The sequence below is a fragment of the Anastrepha obliqua genome, chromosome 4, assembly GCF_027943255.1.
Source record: "Anastrepha obliqua isolate idAnaObli1 chromosome 4, idAnaObli1_1.0, whole genome shotgun sequence".
In the NCBI taxonomy this organism is placed as follows: Eukaryota; Metazoa; Arthropoda; class Insecta; order Diptera; family Tephritidae; genus Anastrepha; species Anastrepha obliqua.
In genome coordinates, this window is record NC_072895.1 from 11714793 (window position 1) to 11731588 (window position 16796).

The following is a 16796-nucleotide window of genomic DNA, read 5'->3' on the forward strand; positions in this document are numbered from 1 at the left end:
TAAATACGCAAGTAAATGGAACTTAAATAAGTTGAATCAAATTATGGTGTGGTCTCGTCGCCGGTTGAAAAGAGAATAAATTTTCATTGAATTTTAAGGTTGACATTATTTGACGAACTGACATAAAATTGATTGAGCAGCGGTGCTGCCACAGATTTAAAGTAAACAAACTAATGAAAACGCAGGGCCGTGTGTTAAATTGGGAAAGCACAAATTAATATAAAGCCTCAAATGCAGTTTGTTTGCGTTTTTATGCGGAAGACGCCGTGACAAGAAAGTGTGTGTGCATGTGCGTAACATTTCTTCTGTTTGGTTGTTTTCATTGCTTTCGCCTACTCTTTCATTCATCCCACAAACAAGTAACTCTCTTCACAATCAAATAATGTCCCTTCCTTTTGGTTGTTTATTCATGGGCTCTTACGACACAGCGAATTCAGAAAGCGCAAACAAGTATTCTATCATGCTTGGCCTACTGTAACTTTTCTTTCTTTTATATTGGCGGACCTCGTTTCTGGAGTCCAATAGTGCCCGACATGTTATGGTTTCAAAAAAATTGGATTTAATGTGCTGTAAAACCTTGTTATCTCAGATTAAGAAATTAAACACAATTTAAAAATTATTTCTTTATTGTCTAATGGTCAAGGAAAGTCCTTTGGTTTGAAAATTGGTAATTTTAAACAGCTGAACCAACGTAAAAATATATAATATGTTACAGTCCCACAGGAGTTGTAAATAAAACAGTCGATTTTTTGTGTACGTTTTAGTTCCTGGAAAACCAGGAATGATGGAATAAGAGATTGCGCCTTCCGGATTCACTATGACGTCAGGCTCCGAGAATATACACCTTCTGTATTCAATTCGCCTTGCTGGAAAACGAATAAATTTTAAACAATATTTAGTGTGAGGCAATATTTATTGCTACTCATGCTTTTGTGCATCCTCCTGCTGTTGGTGCGATCAAGAAAGTAATTCTACGCAAAACTATAAGTCCCATTTCAAATGTCGTCTGATGATATATGAGAGCAGCCTGATTGGTTTTCTTTGAATTTTACCAATGAATGCAATTCAGAAGCAAGAGTTCGCATTCACAATGATATGCATATCAAATAAAAATATCCCCAACACCCCAGCCTCCGTGAATCTTATCCAGCTCAGATTTACCAACATCTAACTTCACTTTGTATGTAAGGCCTCTTGAACACACTGAAATTCGCCTCCACCTCCGCTGTACTGCCCAGGTAAGGAACTGGGTTTACTCGGATGACTGGTGCCGTCAGCCATTTTGAGTGGTGATCGCAGGCATCACATACCAAAACGACGACATCAAATGCCAGAGCTTTAACTGGTTGGCGCTACTTGGTCCTGCGCGACAAGTCTGGAAGATATTCCGGAAATCATTTCTTCCAGAAGCGATTTTGGAGGCGCTGCACCTTTATCGAATGCTTTCTGATCGCCCGTAGTTTGTCTGCTCGGAAATAGCTTTGTCTATTAGAAAGTGATTGGGAGTGAGGGTTCCATCGGTAGGTGAATCTAAGGGAATATGTCTTAGCGAACCGAAATTGACGATGCTCTGGGCTTCGCCTTTGCTAGCAGCCTCCCGCATGAGGGTTAAGAGGGCAATTGAAAATCCATTCCATCTCCTTCTTGGACAACACATAAGCAATCTTGCTACATTCGAATTCGTACAGCTGTTTCTTAAGTTGTATATCTGCTCCAACAAAATGTGCACTGGAGTACCCTGGCGACTTAAAATGTTGTGAACACACATCAAGCAAGTGTCGCTCGATAGGTCTCTGGTTATCAAATCAGTAGTTAAACAGGTAAACAGGGCTATCCAACGTTTCTCCCTTCGACGACGTGCTGCTATTACGTATGGCTCCATGTTCTCTAATCCAAAATACGAGAATGGCCTCACGAATGGCGTAACACTGTCTTTGGACAACTGACCTACCGATGGTAGCTCGCTTGACTGCGACTTGTATGTAAGAGATCCAGTATAGCTGGCGATTTATTGCGAAAATCGTATCATCGATTTGGTGATGCCAGGTGGGGTGATAATGATCCACATCCTAGTTGGTGACGTGATGCCCCTTCGGAAATTTCAGTCATGGTTCGAGTTTTTGGAAGCTTTAGGTCTACCCTTTTCCGCTTTCAAAGCGTTCGCCCTTACTTACAGTTGTACTTTGCACAAGACTCTTATCTCTTCTATCGTCCTCACTTTCTATGTTGTCGGTACAGCGTCTCTTCCTCTTCCTTTGCGACCATCAGCTAGCGGAGCCGCTGAATCTTTATTCGGTTCACCAAGTCTATGTCGCCGTAAAGCTTGTACAGCTTATTGTTTCATCATCAGCGATACTCGGTCTTGCCAACGAGTCCAAAAATCATTCCCAGAACCTTTCTCTTAAACACCTCAAGGACGCCTATTGTTGTTGTTGTAGCAGTAATATAAGCCCTGTCAGTGCAGTGTATATCACCGGCCGTCTTCGTCTAGCTCATCTAAAGGTAGGCCCAGGAAACTTGCTGCTTCGACAGGTGGGGTCCAGAGGAAGAAGGGTGTTAGATGAGTAGGTTTTAAGGGGCATGTGAAAAGGTGGTTAGTGTCATGTGTATGTGCCTTCATATACCGGACATATGTTTGATATGTCGGGGTCAATTCTGGAGAGCTAGGAGTTTAACCTGCTACAATATTCCGAACGTAATAGTGCTAAGGTTACGCGGGTCTTATGGGAGCAGGAGCTCTTCATCTGTTGTAGGTGGTGGTTGGACTCCGATTACGGCATTCGGTGGTCGGGGGCTTACGGGAAGTGACGGTCTCCCGATGAATGTCGTTTATTATATGTCTAAACACTGTCTAGTCCAGTAGATGTCTGGTCGTTTGGTCTTGAATCTCGTCGGCGTAATTGAGGAATGTGTCTCCTGACGTGCCTTGGAGGCAGCTCTGGCTCAAGCAGGTATCTCCAAGGGTAAAACTTGCGGTAGCAATCTAACAGGAACTGCTTGCTTGTTTGTTGTGCTTCATTATAGGGAGCACCTGTGCCTCGTTGTGAAGGTGTTGAAGAGGGGACATCAGGAGTCAACCCGCCCTCAAGGACGCCTAATTGGATGTTGTCATCGTCCAAACTTTTGCGCCATATAATAGGACGGAGTGCTTGAGTTTCCGTTTGTGGTAATAGGTGGTTTCACCAGTGCATTACGCGAGGTAGAGGCCGTGGGGGCTAAGTACGTCTATTGTCGGCGGGCAACAAACTGGCCCACACAGTCACTCAGTCACAGTCACAGCCATTCTCTATGTGTTTTAAAGCCTGAGCAGGTCTTAATGTGGAATCACCTGTTGCACACATTGCGTCTAATCGATGTGGAGTTTCGGTACCTCCTTTTGGTAGTTTGGGAGTTAGAACCCCTCCTTGGCATTGCCCTGCTTACTTGTTACAACTGCCTGGGATTCGGTATATTTTTCTTCTCTGAAGGATATTGCTTGCAAAAGTTTAAACTGTTCGTAAAAACTGCCCAGGAGATGTAGCACGAACTATGTTTAATGTGGCCTATGTGACATCTATTCAGATCAACCGGATATAAAGGGTTTTCCAATAAGAGGTGTTATTTTAATATTCAAAGAAAAATGATATTTTTTAATATAAATGATCGGATGTTTATTTCATTATAAAGAGGAAGGAAGGTATGCCATTAATAGTGCAATATAACATCAGGCAAATGACCACCACGACCACGCTTACAGGACAATATCCTTTTCATGAAATTTTCCATAACCCAATTGTAAAGTGGCTGCCCTATGTCCTCGATAGCCTGACGAATTCTATCTTTGAGATCTTGAATCGACCCTGAGCTGTTGGCGTAGACCTTAGAAAAATCAACTATCTGTGAGAAGTGTTCATCGTAGTGTTTTGAACTGTTTTTTTTTTTTTCAAGTGTTTTGTTCAGTGCTGAGGCCCATTTTCGCCTTAACGACTACGTCAGTTTGAATTTTCGTTATTTTATTTCCGATACCTCTAAATTGGTCACACCTTTTGGTATGGCTTCTTGTATCAAACACTAGTTTAGTTTCATTTTTCAGGAACACCAGGATTTCAGGGTTAACAGGCACATTACTGGCTCACATATTCTCACAGGTATAACCAAAATCTTCTGATAGTGATGCAGCTCGTTTCCCACGGCAAGTCATTTCCTGGCTAATCGCTATGATCCTAGATGACTGGCTTGTGAAGAACAAAATAATTTAAGCTATATTTTATAGGGGCCCTTAAAACATCTCAAGAATTAAAAAAAATAATATAGGGTTTCTTAATAAGAGGTATTATTTTGATATTCAAAGAAAAATGGTCAGGCAAATGACCACCACGACCACTTTTACAAGACAATATCCTTTTCATGAAATTGCAAAGTGGCTGCCCTATGTCCGCGATAGCCTCACGAATTCCATCTTTGAGGTCTTGAATCGACCCTGGGCTGTTGGCGTAGACCTTCTCTTTCACGTAGCCTCAGAGAAAAAGTCTCACGGTGTTAAATCATAAGATCCCGGCGGCCAAATGTGATCACCTCTTCGAGAGATAACACGTTCCGGAAACTTTTCCCGTAAACGATCAATGGTTTCCTTGCTTGTGTGGCACGTAACGCCGTCTTGTTGAAAATAAACCTTGTCCAGATCAATACCATCCAATTCCGGCTATAAAAAAAACATTAATCATCTCCCGATAGCGATAGATAACACCTGTTATTGGAAAACCCTTTACCTAACCTAACCTAAATAAAAGGTTTCCAAGTTGTGGCGGTCACGCTCCTATTAGACGTACTGTACATGCGTGTGAATGTGTAATTTTGTTTTTACTGATTAAGTGCTACGTGAAGGGGAAAATTTAACTTGCTTTATCAGTCATTGATAAGTATTAGTAACTAAAACCTCGGCAACTGATAATGATAAAAAAAAAAATAAAAATAAAAAAAATAATGCGAGTGGTTTCCAGACAATAGTGATCAAATGTAGAAATATTTATAGATTGATTTGGCTGGTGGAAGTTTGTGGTTAGTTCGCAGCAAGAACAAGTGTTCAGTTTTTGAACGAACAACCTGAAGTAACAAACAATCGGGAGTTTCTTGTTAATAAAAACAAAAAGTGCAAAAATAAAATAAAATATAAAAAAATAATATCCGCTAAAAATGTTACAAAACGACGCTGTTCGAAATTTACAATTTGATAGTGAAATTCGTGTCGCTCAACAAAATAATCCGGAACCAAGAGGTTAACAAATTTTAACAAATTTTACGAATTTCTATGATAAGTTGTAAATAAATAGCGGACCTTTTTCGCACGATTACCTTACTAATTTGGCATATAATCAGTGGATAATTATAATATATATCGAAAAGCTAGTGACTAAGAATTTGTATAGTTCAGTCAAATAATAGTTTGCGGTTTTCAAGAACTCAATTTTGCGACCAACAGCCTTCCTTGTTGGCTCAATTTATTTTTGTGTCTTTGTTTTCCGCCTGCTCGGACTTATCTTATCTCGTTTGATATGTCTTTTTATTGTTAACGTCGATACTTTGCAGATTAGCTGCAATAACTTTTCAAAATCGAACATACAAATAAATAAAATAGACATTCATTTGCAATATGCAACCGTTAAAGCGCATCCCATAAAAGTAGTGAAGATAATGCAGGTGCAAGTTTTATGGCTTGCATTTCGAAATTTCGAGGCAATTCGTTATGAAATTGTCAGTGGGCGAAAAAGTTCTAGTGCAAATTAAAGAAGTGCGTACTTGTTCCTTATTTTTTATTTATAGAGAAAAGATTACGGCCTTGACTTACTAGTTGTTCAATAAATTTTGCGGTTCTATAAGAAAAATACTAAATTTTATGGTTTGAAGTACACTGTAGTATTCAGTATAGCCTTCCTGAACATCAATACACTTCTCCCAGCCAGATTCCAATTTATAAACTCCATCACTGAAGTGAGAATCTGGCAGAACTGTAAAAAACGCTTCCACAGCTGTTATGACCTCAACATTTGATTAAGGGGTTAGGGGGTTTTTGGATTTTTTTTTGCATTTTCTTAAAATAAAGGGTTTTCCAATAACAGGTCTTACAGATGAACGGATTGCACTATCGAGAGATGATTAACGATTTTGTATGGTCAGAATTGGATGGTATTGATCTAGATAACGTTTATTTTCAACAAGACGGCGCTACGTGCGACACAAGCAAGGAAACCATTGATCTTTTACGGGATGAGTTTCCGGAATGTTATCTCTCGAAGAGGTGATCACAATTGACCACCAAGATCTTGTGATTTAACACCTTGTGACTTTTTTCTTGGGAACCACGTGAAAGAGAAGGTCTACGCCAACAGCCCAGGATCAATTCACGACCTCAAAGATGGAATTCGTGATTCTATCGAGGACATAGGGCAGCCACTTTGCAATTTGGTTATAGAAAATTTCATGAAAAGGATATTGTCCCGTAAGCGTGGTCGTGGTGGTCATTTGCCATATGTTATTTTCCACTATTAATGGCATACCTTCTTCTTTATAATGAAATAAACATCCGATCATTTATATTAAAAAATAACACTTTTCTTTGAATATACACCGCTTATTAAAAACCCCCGTATATTTTCCGTCTTTCTAATAATTTTCCATTCCAAAAAAATTTTCAAAACTCACTTCTCAAACCCAAACTTATCCTTTCCATCCTCACTCCCGCACAATAGTCAGCATTATTTGCATTGTGGCTGGTAAAATAAGCAAAAACAAAGAAAAACACACAGTTAAATATTGCATCAGTGGCGGCGCCAGCAAGAGAAGCGGGCAACCGCGGCAATAGCGCAGACACAGCAAAAATTTAGCGAAGACCTCAACCATGTGTGCGATCCTTCTGGCCGAAAAATGTGAAACACAGATGGCGCTCTAAACAGTAAAAAGGCGTTGTTCCTAAGCAACGACAGGTGGGCATTCCCACTACTTAGGACTGGTAGCGACAGGCTAATCACCAACCCTGGCAGACATCGAAATAGATTAACGAAACCAATGCAAGACTGAGTCTTGTCGAGGCCCTATGCTTCCGAGAGGAGTGAACAAGAAAAAAATAATAATAATAATAACAACAACAAAAGTAGCCCTCTCTTATCGAACCGAAAAATTTATTGAACAACCTAGTATAATGCACTTTTAGGTCGAATTTAAGTTTCAATTAAGATTTTTCGTTTCACTAACATCTTTTTGAATGAAACTTATGTTGAACTTAAGTCATGGACATCAATGACTTAAATTGTGCTTTCTTGGCAAAGAGAAGATGAGATTAGCTGAGAGCAAATTGTGGGGCACAAAATAAAAGAAATTGGAAATGAAAAAATAAATTCATATTCCGAATGAAGTCATGCGTTGCGAAATGCAAATTTGAAAAAAAAAACTTTAGTTGCACTTAGTTAAGATTCGGCTAAAGTAGAACTTAAGTTTTGTTTGAAAAACCGTCCCTTAGAATATATGTAACCCGCATATGAACACTAGGTAGGTAGGTAGGTTGGGTGGTTGTCGTAACGACACACTTAGACCTTTCGCAGGTCCATTGTGATACCACTGGAGCTTATCCTTACCCTATGGATTCCTTTTCAAACCATCCGGTAGCTTTAATAAACGAACAGAGCTTCGTTAGTTTTAGATGCGCTATGTCCGCTACATCGGTTAAAAATGCCGCATCAAGAGTGCGCAGCAGCCCCGACGAGAGGGGGAGGGGATCGGGGACTTTTTACGCTGGGCCCGAAGATCTCAGAGGGGCTCGGACTCGAGAGTAATTCGAATTATATAAATTTGACTTAATTGGAAAGGCCCCGCATTTGCAATTTTCCCGCGGGGCCCGGAATTGCTCCCTACGGCCCTGGTGCGGAGCCTCCTTGTTGCTAAGCTTTCACACTCACATAAAAGGTGTCTCACTTCACTCTACTTCTCTATTAACACAGCTTCTACAGAAATCGAAGTGCGGGAGTCCTAACCTTCTAGCGTGGCTGTCTATCAGGCAATGACCAGTAATACCTCTATCATTTTTCTTATAGCTTCTCTGTTAAATCTTAACAAGATTTTCGATCGACCGCACCGTTCCATTTCGGCCATGTCTGTCTGCTTAGTTCGCATGTTGGGAGGTTTTGCCAACTTGAATTTACCGTTTTGATGGTTTCCCTATCTATAAGTAATTTACTAGTGGCTATAGGCATGGATGGGTATCAGCGTCTTATCCGGTTGGAGATCGAGCCTTGTACCGGTTCGAGCAAGTTCATTTGCCTTGCAGTTCCCTGCTATATTCCTGTGGCCTGGCACCCAAATAAGGTGTACTCTGTAGTAGTTTGATACGTCATTTAGAGGTTTAAAACATTCTAAGACTCTTTTTGACGAGTAGGTTTTAGATTCTAGCGCTTTTATTGTCGCTTGACTGTCCGAGTATATGAAGATTTCATTTGTGGATAATACTCTAGTTTTTATTACTATAAGTCCCTCTTTTATATGAGTAAAAAGTCCATAGCTTTTCCGTGAATTCGTTGGCGAAATAGTGCGTAGTGTATAGACTTATGGATATACTCAGCACCGATTGTAGGTTTTCCAAGCCGTAGATATTATTTTTTAATTTTTTTGTGTCGATATTCCATTGTTTTAAACCAAATAATTATTTGTAAATAAATTTTTGTACCAAATTTGCCATTTTCACACTTTTTTCCAGTTTATGATGGCCCCGTCAGCATTACGTCACAACCGAATTGTAAGTTTGATTTTGATATTATCTAACTTCACTTAATACTTATTATGAATTTTTCCACCGTAGCTGCTGCACGCATACCATTACCCCTACCAGTCTCCACGGTGGATAACAACTTCTCCACCACACGCACTTTCAGCATACCCATGACTGGTTATGACTTTTTAACAGATTTGCCGTCAGTGCATATTGAGCAGACATTCGAATTAAATTCAGGTAAGTCATGCGAATGCAGTGAATCCTTGATGGTTTTCACTAAAAAAAAACCAGATGTAAATTTCGAGATAATGGTGGAGTTGTCAGTGTTGTAGTTGGGTATTCGATTTGTATAAAAGTATTAAGCGATGAAATCATGAAAATTAAATTTCATATAAAATCGTATCAAAAAGTCTAGAAAATGGCGTAAAAACTCACATATTTTTCAATAAAAATGTTATTATAACTAAGAAATATATTAAAAGTATTAGCTATTGTAAATTTTCCAAGCCAAAGATATTATTTTTTTTTGTCGATATTCCATTGTTTTTAATGTTGCCATAAAAATTCTAATTTGGCATAGCAACTTCGCAATTATCAAAATTCAACGAGAGTTTTGAGCCACTTAAATTTACATTTTATTATACGACAATCTAATGGGCTACGTACACAAATTTCTCTTTCTGATTCTAACTGAAATGTCGAATTTTTGATGAAAATTTTTGGAATTTTTATAAATTCTTTGCAAAGTTTAAAGCTTTGATTTATTCGATATTTAATGTAGATAAAACCATAGGTTAGGTTAGGTTGAAGCGGTTGTCCTGTGGGACACACTCAGGCTCATATAGCCCATTGTGATGCCGCGTGGGGAGCTGGTCCCTATCTCTCCTAAAGCCAGTGTGTGCTTTTTAAAAATTTTAGAATATATCTGATTTCTGTAGAACTGAGATCTTCCAACTCATTAAAAAATTGTTTACCCAGAATAGTATAGTAAACCTACGCCTGGATAGAGCAGGATGGTGGCACAGTAGGTGTGAGGTTATAGCTTCCTCGTCCTTATCTAGACAACTTCTACAGAAGTCATGTGTCTGCACACCCATCCTTTGGGCGTGTCTACCTATTAGGCAGTGCCCCGTTTTCACTGAGATCAATGTGCTAAGACAGTGTTTATTTTGGCTTAGCAGAGAAACTGTGCGTTTAGTATTTAGAGTCGGCCGCAGTTGACGGGCGATTTTGCAGGTGGCTTCATTACTCCATCTTTCGTTTGCTTTCCTTACGATTTCTTCAAGGATGAGTAGCTTACATGTTTGTAGGGGTATCCCTATGTTATTATCTATATATGTACTTATCGGTCAATTTGGTGCCGAGTCTCGCTAGTTCATCGGCTCTATAGCTACCCTCAATGTCGCAATGGCCAGGAACCCATGTTAGGTAAAATGACTCAGCCATCTCGTTAAAAGATGTGCGGCATTTCATGGCTACTTTGGAGGTTGTCGACTGTTTTGTTAGGGATTTTATCGCCGCTTGGCTATCAGTGAAAATGTAGATATCATTTCCGGATATCGCATCGCACTGTATCAGTGTCGCGGCTTTTATTATTGCCATCAGTACTGCCTGAAAGACAGCCGGGGAGCCGAAAACTGAAGGGGATCCCCAGATGTTCGGAACATACACCTCCGCTCACACCGCCCTCGAGCTTTGAGCCATCTGTGTATACATGGATGGACTCGCCCTGTCTTACATCGTCCCGTTCCCACTCTTCTCCTGAGGGTAGGAGGGTCGTAAACGTAAAAACCATATTTTCATAAAAAATTACGAAAATAAAAAAGTAGCGAAAACCGGTTAAAATATAATTTTTCTAATTAGCTATCTGCTGCGTGATGTAATTTGTTACTAAAAAATTGTTGTTATTAAAAAAAATGTTATCAAAAAACAAAAAAAAAAAATTTGCTTATAAATAAAAGACAAATATTTTCACTGGTTTATGGTTCAAAGTACAGCCATCAGTCGCTACAGCGATTAAATATACCTCTATTAGTGATCAGTGAGTGCCGGCAGAATCCTGACATATTAAGTCTCTGTAACCATAGGAGTGATAAATAGTAGCCAATGCCTCGAATGATCACATTATTTACTTTTGACTGTACTTTAAAGAAATCCAATTGAACGTGTATTTTCTTTTCATCCTAGCTTTGACCTCTGTGTCCTCTGAGAATCGCTATGTGGTCCGCTCACCGCTGGGCGATGCCGTTTATGCTGCCTCCGAGAGTTCAACGTCCAACAATCGTTTACTATGGGGCTCTGCACGACCATTTCAAATGCATTTACTGGATAAAACGCACCAGGAAGCGATGCTGTTTCGTAAACAATTTGCTCTCGGCTCAATTTGTTGCCATCCCAAAAACTTAGAGGTCTGGACAATGCCTGGCAATTTATTGGGTCGCATAGTGCATTCGCCAACATTCTTCAGACCCACATACTTTATACAAGATGGTGTTACCGGTGAGCCGATCTTCTGCATTGAGGGACCAGAAAAGTCGGGATTTTGCTGTTTCTGTTTGCCAAAAGAGTCGTTCTTTAGGGTAAGAGGAAGAATGTAAAATATTAGTCCATTATTCTCTTGGCAGTGATCGATATTTCGTAAAGTATCGCACAAAAAATTTAAAGTTTATGCTCGCTGTCAAGGTGACATTTCACACTAAAAAAATCTCTTTGCTGTTTTTTGTTTGTTCCATTTAGTTGTGAGTTACAGGGTGTCAACAATAGAAGTCAGCAAAGAGAAAATTCGGGCCATTTTACAGTTTTTGTTAAAGTTTTGATGGAGGCGAAAATGTAAGCCAGGCCTGAACGGCTGAAAATGTGAATGGTTTTTATGGTGCCGATTCTGTAATGGTATTCACATTCACCACCGTAAACGTACGCCCGAATCAGCTGATACAGTGAAAGAGATGCAATGATGAGAGCCCCATGTAAATGAATTCTCACCACCGTTTCGTTCCGTAGTATCATAGATCGTTGTTTCATCGTGTCAGCTGATATGAGCCTAGGCGCGTATGCACATTTACGTTGGTGAGTGTGAGCACCATAACAGCTAATATACGTCCAATTTTAGTTTCGTCGATTCCGTTCAGGCATTTTTGATGTTGTTAGCGGGATGTTAGTAGTCGTAGTATCACTCAGGAACTAAAGATCGACCATAAAATAGTTTTAAACCATTTGCGCAAAATAAAAAATGAAAATAATGGATTTTCTTTCCCCCCCAACTAATATTTTCTTTAAAGGGTTACATACATCCAGCAGCCAAAAATGCACTAAAAGAAAAACTATTTTTAGAAGGGATAACAAAGAAATAAATATAAAAAATTGTATACATTGTTTATTAGTACTTAAATTTTATAAAAAAGAGGTTGTCTGCAAAGTCGGTTTACTGACGATAGTTTAACGTGATAACGTCATAAGAAAATACTGATTGAATGGTTGCATTTTTCAAAAGAAAATTTTAATTTTATTTGTTTGATACATATTTTGTATGGATATAGAGAATGAGTTAACATTAACATAACATATACTTTAACATAACATAACATAACATAACATAACATAACATAACATAACATAACATAACATAACATAACATAACATAACATAACATAACATAACATAACATAACATAACATAACATAACATAACATGACATAACACAACACAACACAACACAACACAACACAACACAACACAACACAACACAACACAACACAACATAACATAACATAACATAACATAACATAACATAACATAACATAACATAACATAACATAACATAACATAACATAACATAACATAACATAACATAACATAACATAACATAACATAACATAACATAACATAACATAACATAACATAACATAACATAACATAACATAACATAACATAACATAACATAACATAACATAACATAACATAACATAACATAACATAACATAACATAACATAACATAACATAACATAACATAACATAACATAACATAACATAACATAACATAACATAACATAACATAACATAACATAACATAACATAACATAACATAACATAACATAACATAACATAACATAACATAACATAACATAACATAACATAACAAATTACCCCGTATTAAAGCACTTATCAACAGCTTTCATTTGATACCCATATTGTACATACACAACCAAAGGTTACCCGGGTCCACGTTTTGACCTATATCTCGAGACCATATCTACCAATATGTACCCAAACAATACGGAAACCATCTTCAATACCTCCTTAACAATGTGTGTAAGTTTGGTTTAATTCGGTGCAAAGACCCGGCGGGTCCACGTTTTGGCATATATTTCCAGACCCTAGTCATCAATAGGTATGAAAATTACCCCCTATTAAAGCACTTATCAACAGCTTTCATTTGATATCCATATTGTACAAACACATTCTAGGGTCCACGTTTTGGTCTCTATCTCGAGACCCTAGTCACGGAGCGGATGGAAATACTCTGAACTAAAGCATTCACCAACAGCTTCCATTTGATACCCATATTGTACATACACATCCGAAGGTTACCCGGGTCAACGTTTTGACCTATATCTCGAGACCCTATCTACCAATAGGTATTCAAACTATACGCAAATCATCTTCAATACCTACTTAACAATGTGTGTAAGTTTGGTTTAATTCGGTGCAAAGACACGGCGGGTCCACGTTTTGGCATATATTTCCAGACCCTAGTCATCAATAGGTATGAAAATTACCCCGTATTAAAGCACTTATCAACAGCTTTCATTTGATACCCATATTGTACATACACATCCGAAGGTTACCCGGGTCCACGTTTTGACCTATATCTCGAGCCCTATTTCCAAAATAAAATATAATCCATGTTACTCGTGATGTAGCTTTCGAATGGTGAAAGAATTTTTAAAATCGGTCCAGTAGTTTTTGAGCCTATTCATTACAACCAAACAAACAAAGTTTTCCTCTTTATAATATTAGTATAGATATGGTAAATATTACCATACATTTTTTCCTTCAGATATAATAAAAAAATAATAATAATAACATTAAAACAACAGGTATTATTAACAAACTTGGTTTTATTTGAAATTCTCAAGTAAATCAAAATAATAATAATCAATAAGAAGGCATATGCCAATACAAATACGTGAATTTATATATGTACATATGCGCATATACATACATACATATATACGCTCACTTAAGTAGGGGAGAGCAAGATGTCGAACGTTGCCGTTCGTTTGCTTTGTTTGCTTTGTCGTTCCTTCCGCTCTTTCGCTTGCAGTTCATTCAATGCAATGAGCAAGGTAACTACATATGAGCAAGGTAACTACATATGAGCAAGGTAACTACATATGAGCAAGGTAACTACATATGAGCAAGGTAACTACATATGAGCAAGGTAACACTAATATGAGCAAGGTAACTACATATGAGCAAGGTAACTACATATGAGCAAGGTAACTACATATGAGCAAGGTAACTACATATGAGCAAGGTAACTACATATGAGCAAGGTAACTACATATGAGCAAGGTAACTACATATGAGCAAGGTAACTACATATGAGCAAGGTAACTACATATGAGCAAGGTAACACTAATATGAGCAAGGTAACTACATATGAGCAAGGTAACTACATATGAGCAAGGTAACTACATATGAGCAAGGTAACTACATATGAGCAAGGTAACACTAATATGAGCAAGGTAACTACATATGAGCAAGGTAACTACATATGAGCAAGGTAACTACATATGAGCAAGGTAACACTAATATGAGCAAGGTAACTACATATGAGCAAGGTAACTACATATGAGCAAGGTAACTACATATGAGCAAGGTAACTACATATGAGCAAGGTAACACTAATATGAGCAAGGTAACTACATATGAGCAAGGTAACTACATATGAGCAAGGTAACTACATATGAGCAAGGTAACTACATATGAGCAAGGTAACTACATATGAGCAAGGTAACTACATATGAGCAAGGTAACTACATATGAGCAAGGTAACTACATATGAGCAAGGTAACTACATATGAGCAAGGTAACACTAATATGAGCAAGGTAACTACATATGAGCAAGGTAACTACATATGAGCAAGGTAACTACATATGAGCAAGGTAACTACATATGAGCAAGGTAACTACATATGAGCAAGGTAACTACATATGAGCAAGGTAACTACATATGAGCAAGGTAACTACATATGAGCAAGGTAACTACATATGAGCAAGGTAACTACATATGAGCAAGGTAACTACATATGAGCAAGGTAACACTAATATGAGCAAGGTAACTACATATGAGCAAGGTAACTACATATGAGCAAGGTAACTACATATGAGCAAGGTAACTACATATGAACAGTAATGAGCAAGGTAACGACACATTTTTTCGTGCGTGCAGCCTGTTAAATCGAATTATAAGACGTTATCACGTCAAAAGAGTATTTTAATCTTTCTTTACAAAAATTAGTATATAAAAATCACGTGACCCAAAGTACAATGAAAAAAAAAAAAAAAAAGTTGATCCACGGTCTGCATCATTTCTCCTTGAAATGTTGAGTAAAAAACATCTTGTAAAATAAAGTTGCAGTTATAGTCTGACTCTTGTCGGACAGTTATATTTCTTACCATTACTTTGTACCTATGGGGAATTTTTCCAACTGAATTTCATAGAAATACGCCTAAAACTATAAAGAATAATAATCTGTAGAAAAAAAAATCAATTTTTTGAAAATTCTGGACGCATGTAATCCCTTCAATACGCGCGTTTGTGTGGTTTATTGTTTAGCATATTTTTGCTTATGATTTTCTCATTATATACAATACATAAATACTTACGCATATACTTGCAGATTCACTCTGGCGGTGATTTGCGCGCATCCATAGACCACAAGTGGGTGGCCGGAAAATCGCAGTATACCACAAACATATATTTTAGTGATTCCAAATTATCGGCAAAGGAACGTGCACTGATTTTGGGCGCGGCATTTTTGTTGGTGAGTTTTGATTTCCCTTCGTTCTTGAAATTGAATTCTTCGGTGATTACAGCGTTTTTGTTTTTGTTTTGCTTTTTACTTACAGGAGTACATGTACTTTCAAACACGGTTCTGAGCGACCAACTACAGTTTAGTAACGTTACTAATAACAACAAACATCAATATTCATTTCCTCTCACATATGCAAGTGTGTACGTACTCTTCTCTATGTGGCAAAGTACTGTCGCTTCCACAGCAGGAGCACATGTATTTTCAAACACGGCTCTGAGCGAACATCCATGACCAACTACATACAGTTTAGTAACGTTACTAATAACAACAAACATCAATATTCATTTCCTCTCACATATGTATGTAATAATGTAGGTACTCTTTTATAAGCGGCAACAAAATACTGTCACTCCCACAGCAGGAGCACAAGTACTTTCAAACACGGCTCTGAGCGAACACCCATGACCAGCTGCAGTTTACTAACGTTGCTATAACAACAAACATCAATATCCATTTCCTCTCACATATGCAATAGTGTATGTGCTCCTTTATATGCGCCAACAAAATACTGTCACTCCAACAGCAGTGTACCAGGAGTGTAACACAAACAAATAAACAGAACCAAAAAACTGTAAAATTTTCTTTTTATATTGTAAATTAAAGCCATTATGTATGACATTTTTGCTGTTTTCGTTTTTATTTCACTTTCATCGGCCCTGTTCTTATATATTTTTATATATATTTATAATTATGTATTTGTATAAGTAATCGTATATATTCATTTATATACACATTTAACCATTTAATTTGAATAATAATTACCTTATTTACAATTATATAATAATCACTTGTTTAAACATTTATTCTTGTTGCTTGCGGTTTTCTTTTGTTAAGCTACTAAATAGCAATTATAATGCATACAATCACACAGACATACAAATTGATTAGACAAATATCATTTTATTACATACATACATGTACACATAATTTAATCAGCTATGACATACGTACATACAAA

At 37.7% G+C, this 16796-nt stretch overlaps 1 protein-coding gene across 1 annotated transcript; it reads left to right on the forward strand.

Moving 5' to 3' along the window:
- Positions 1–5172: 5172 nt before the first annotated feature.
- On the forward strand, positions 5173–16574 carry LOC129244883 (phospholipid scramblase 1). Its single transcript, XM_054882779.1, has 6 exons — positions 5173–5254; positions 8723–8761; positions 8825–8974; positions 10925–11316; positions 15644–15787; positions 15873–16574. Exons 1-6 carry the CDS (start codon positions 5173–5175, stop codon positions 15900–15902), a joined length of 837 nt encoding a protein of 278 aa, XP_054738754.1. The 3' UTR covers positions 15903–16574.
- Positions 16575–16796: the final 222 nt, after the last annotated feature.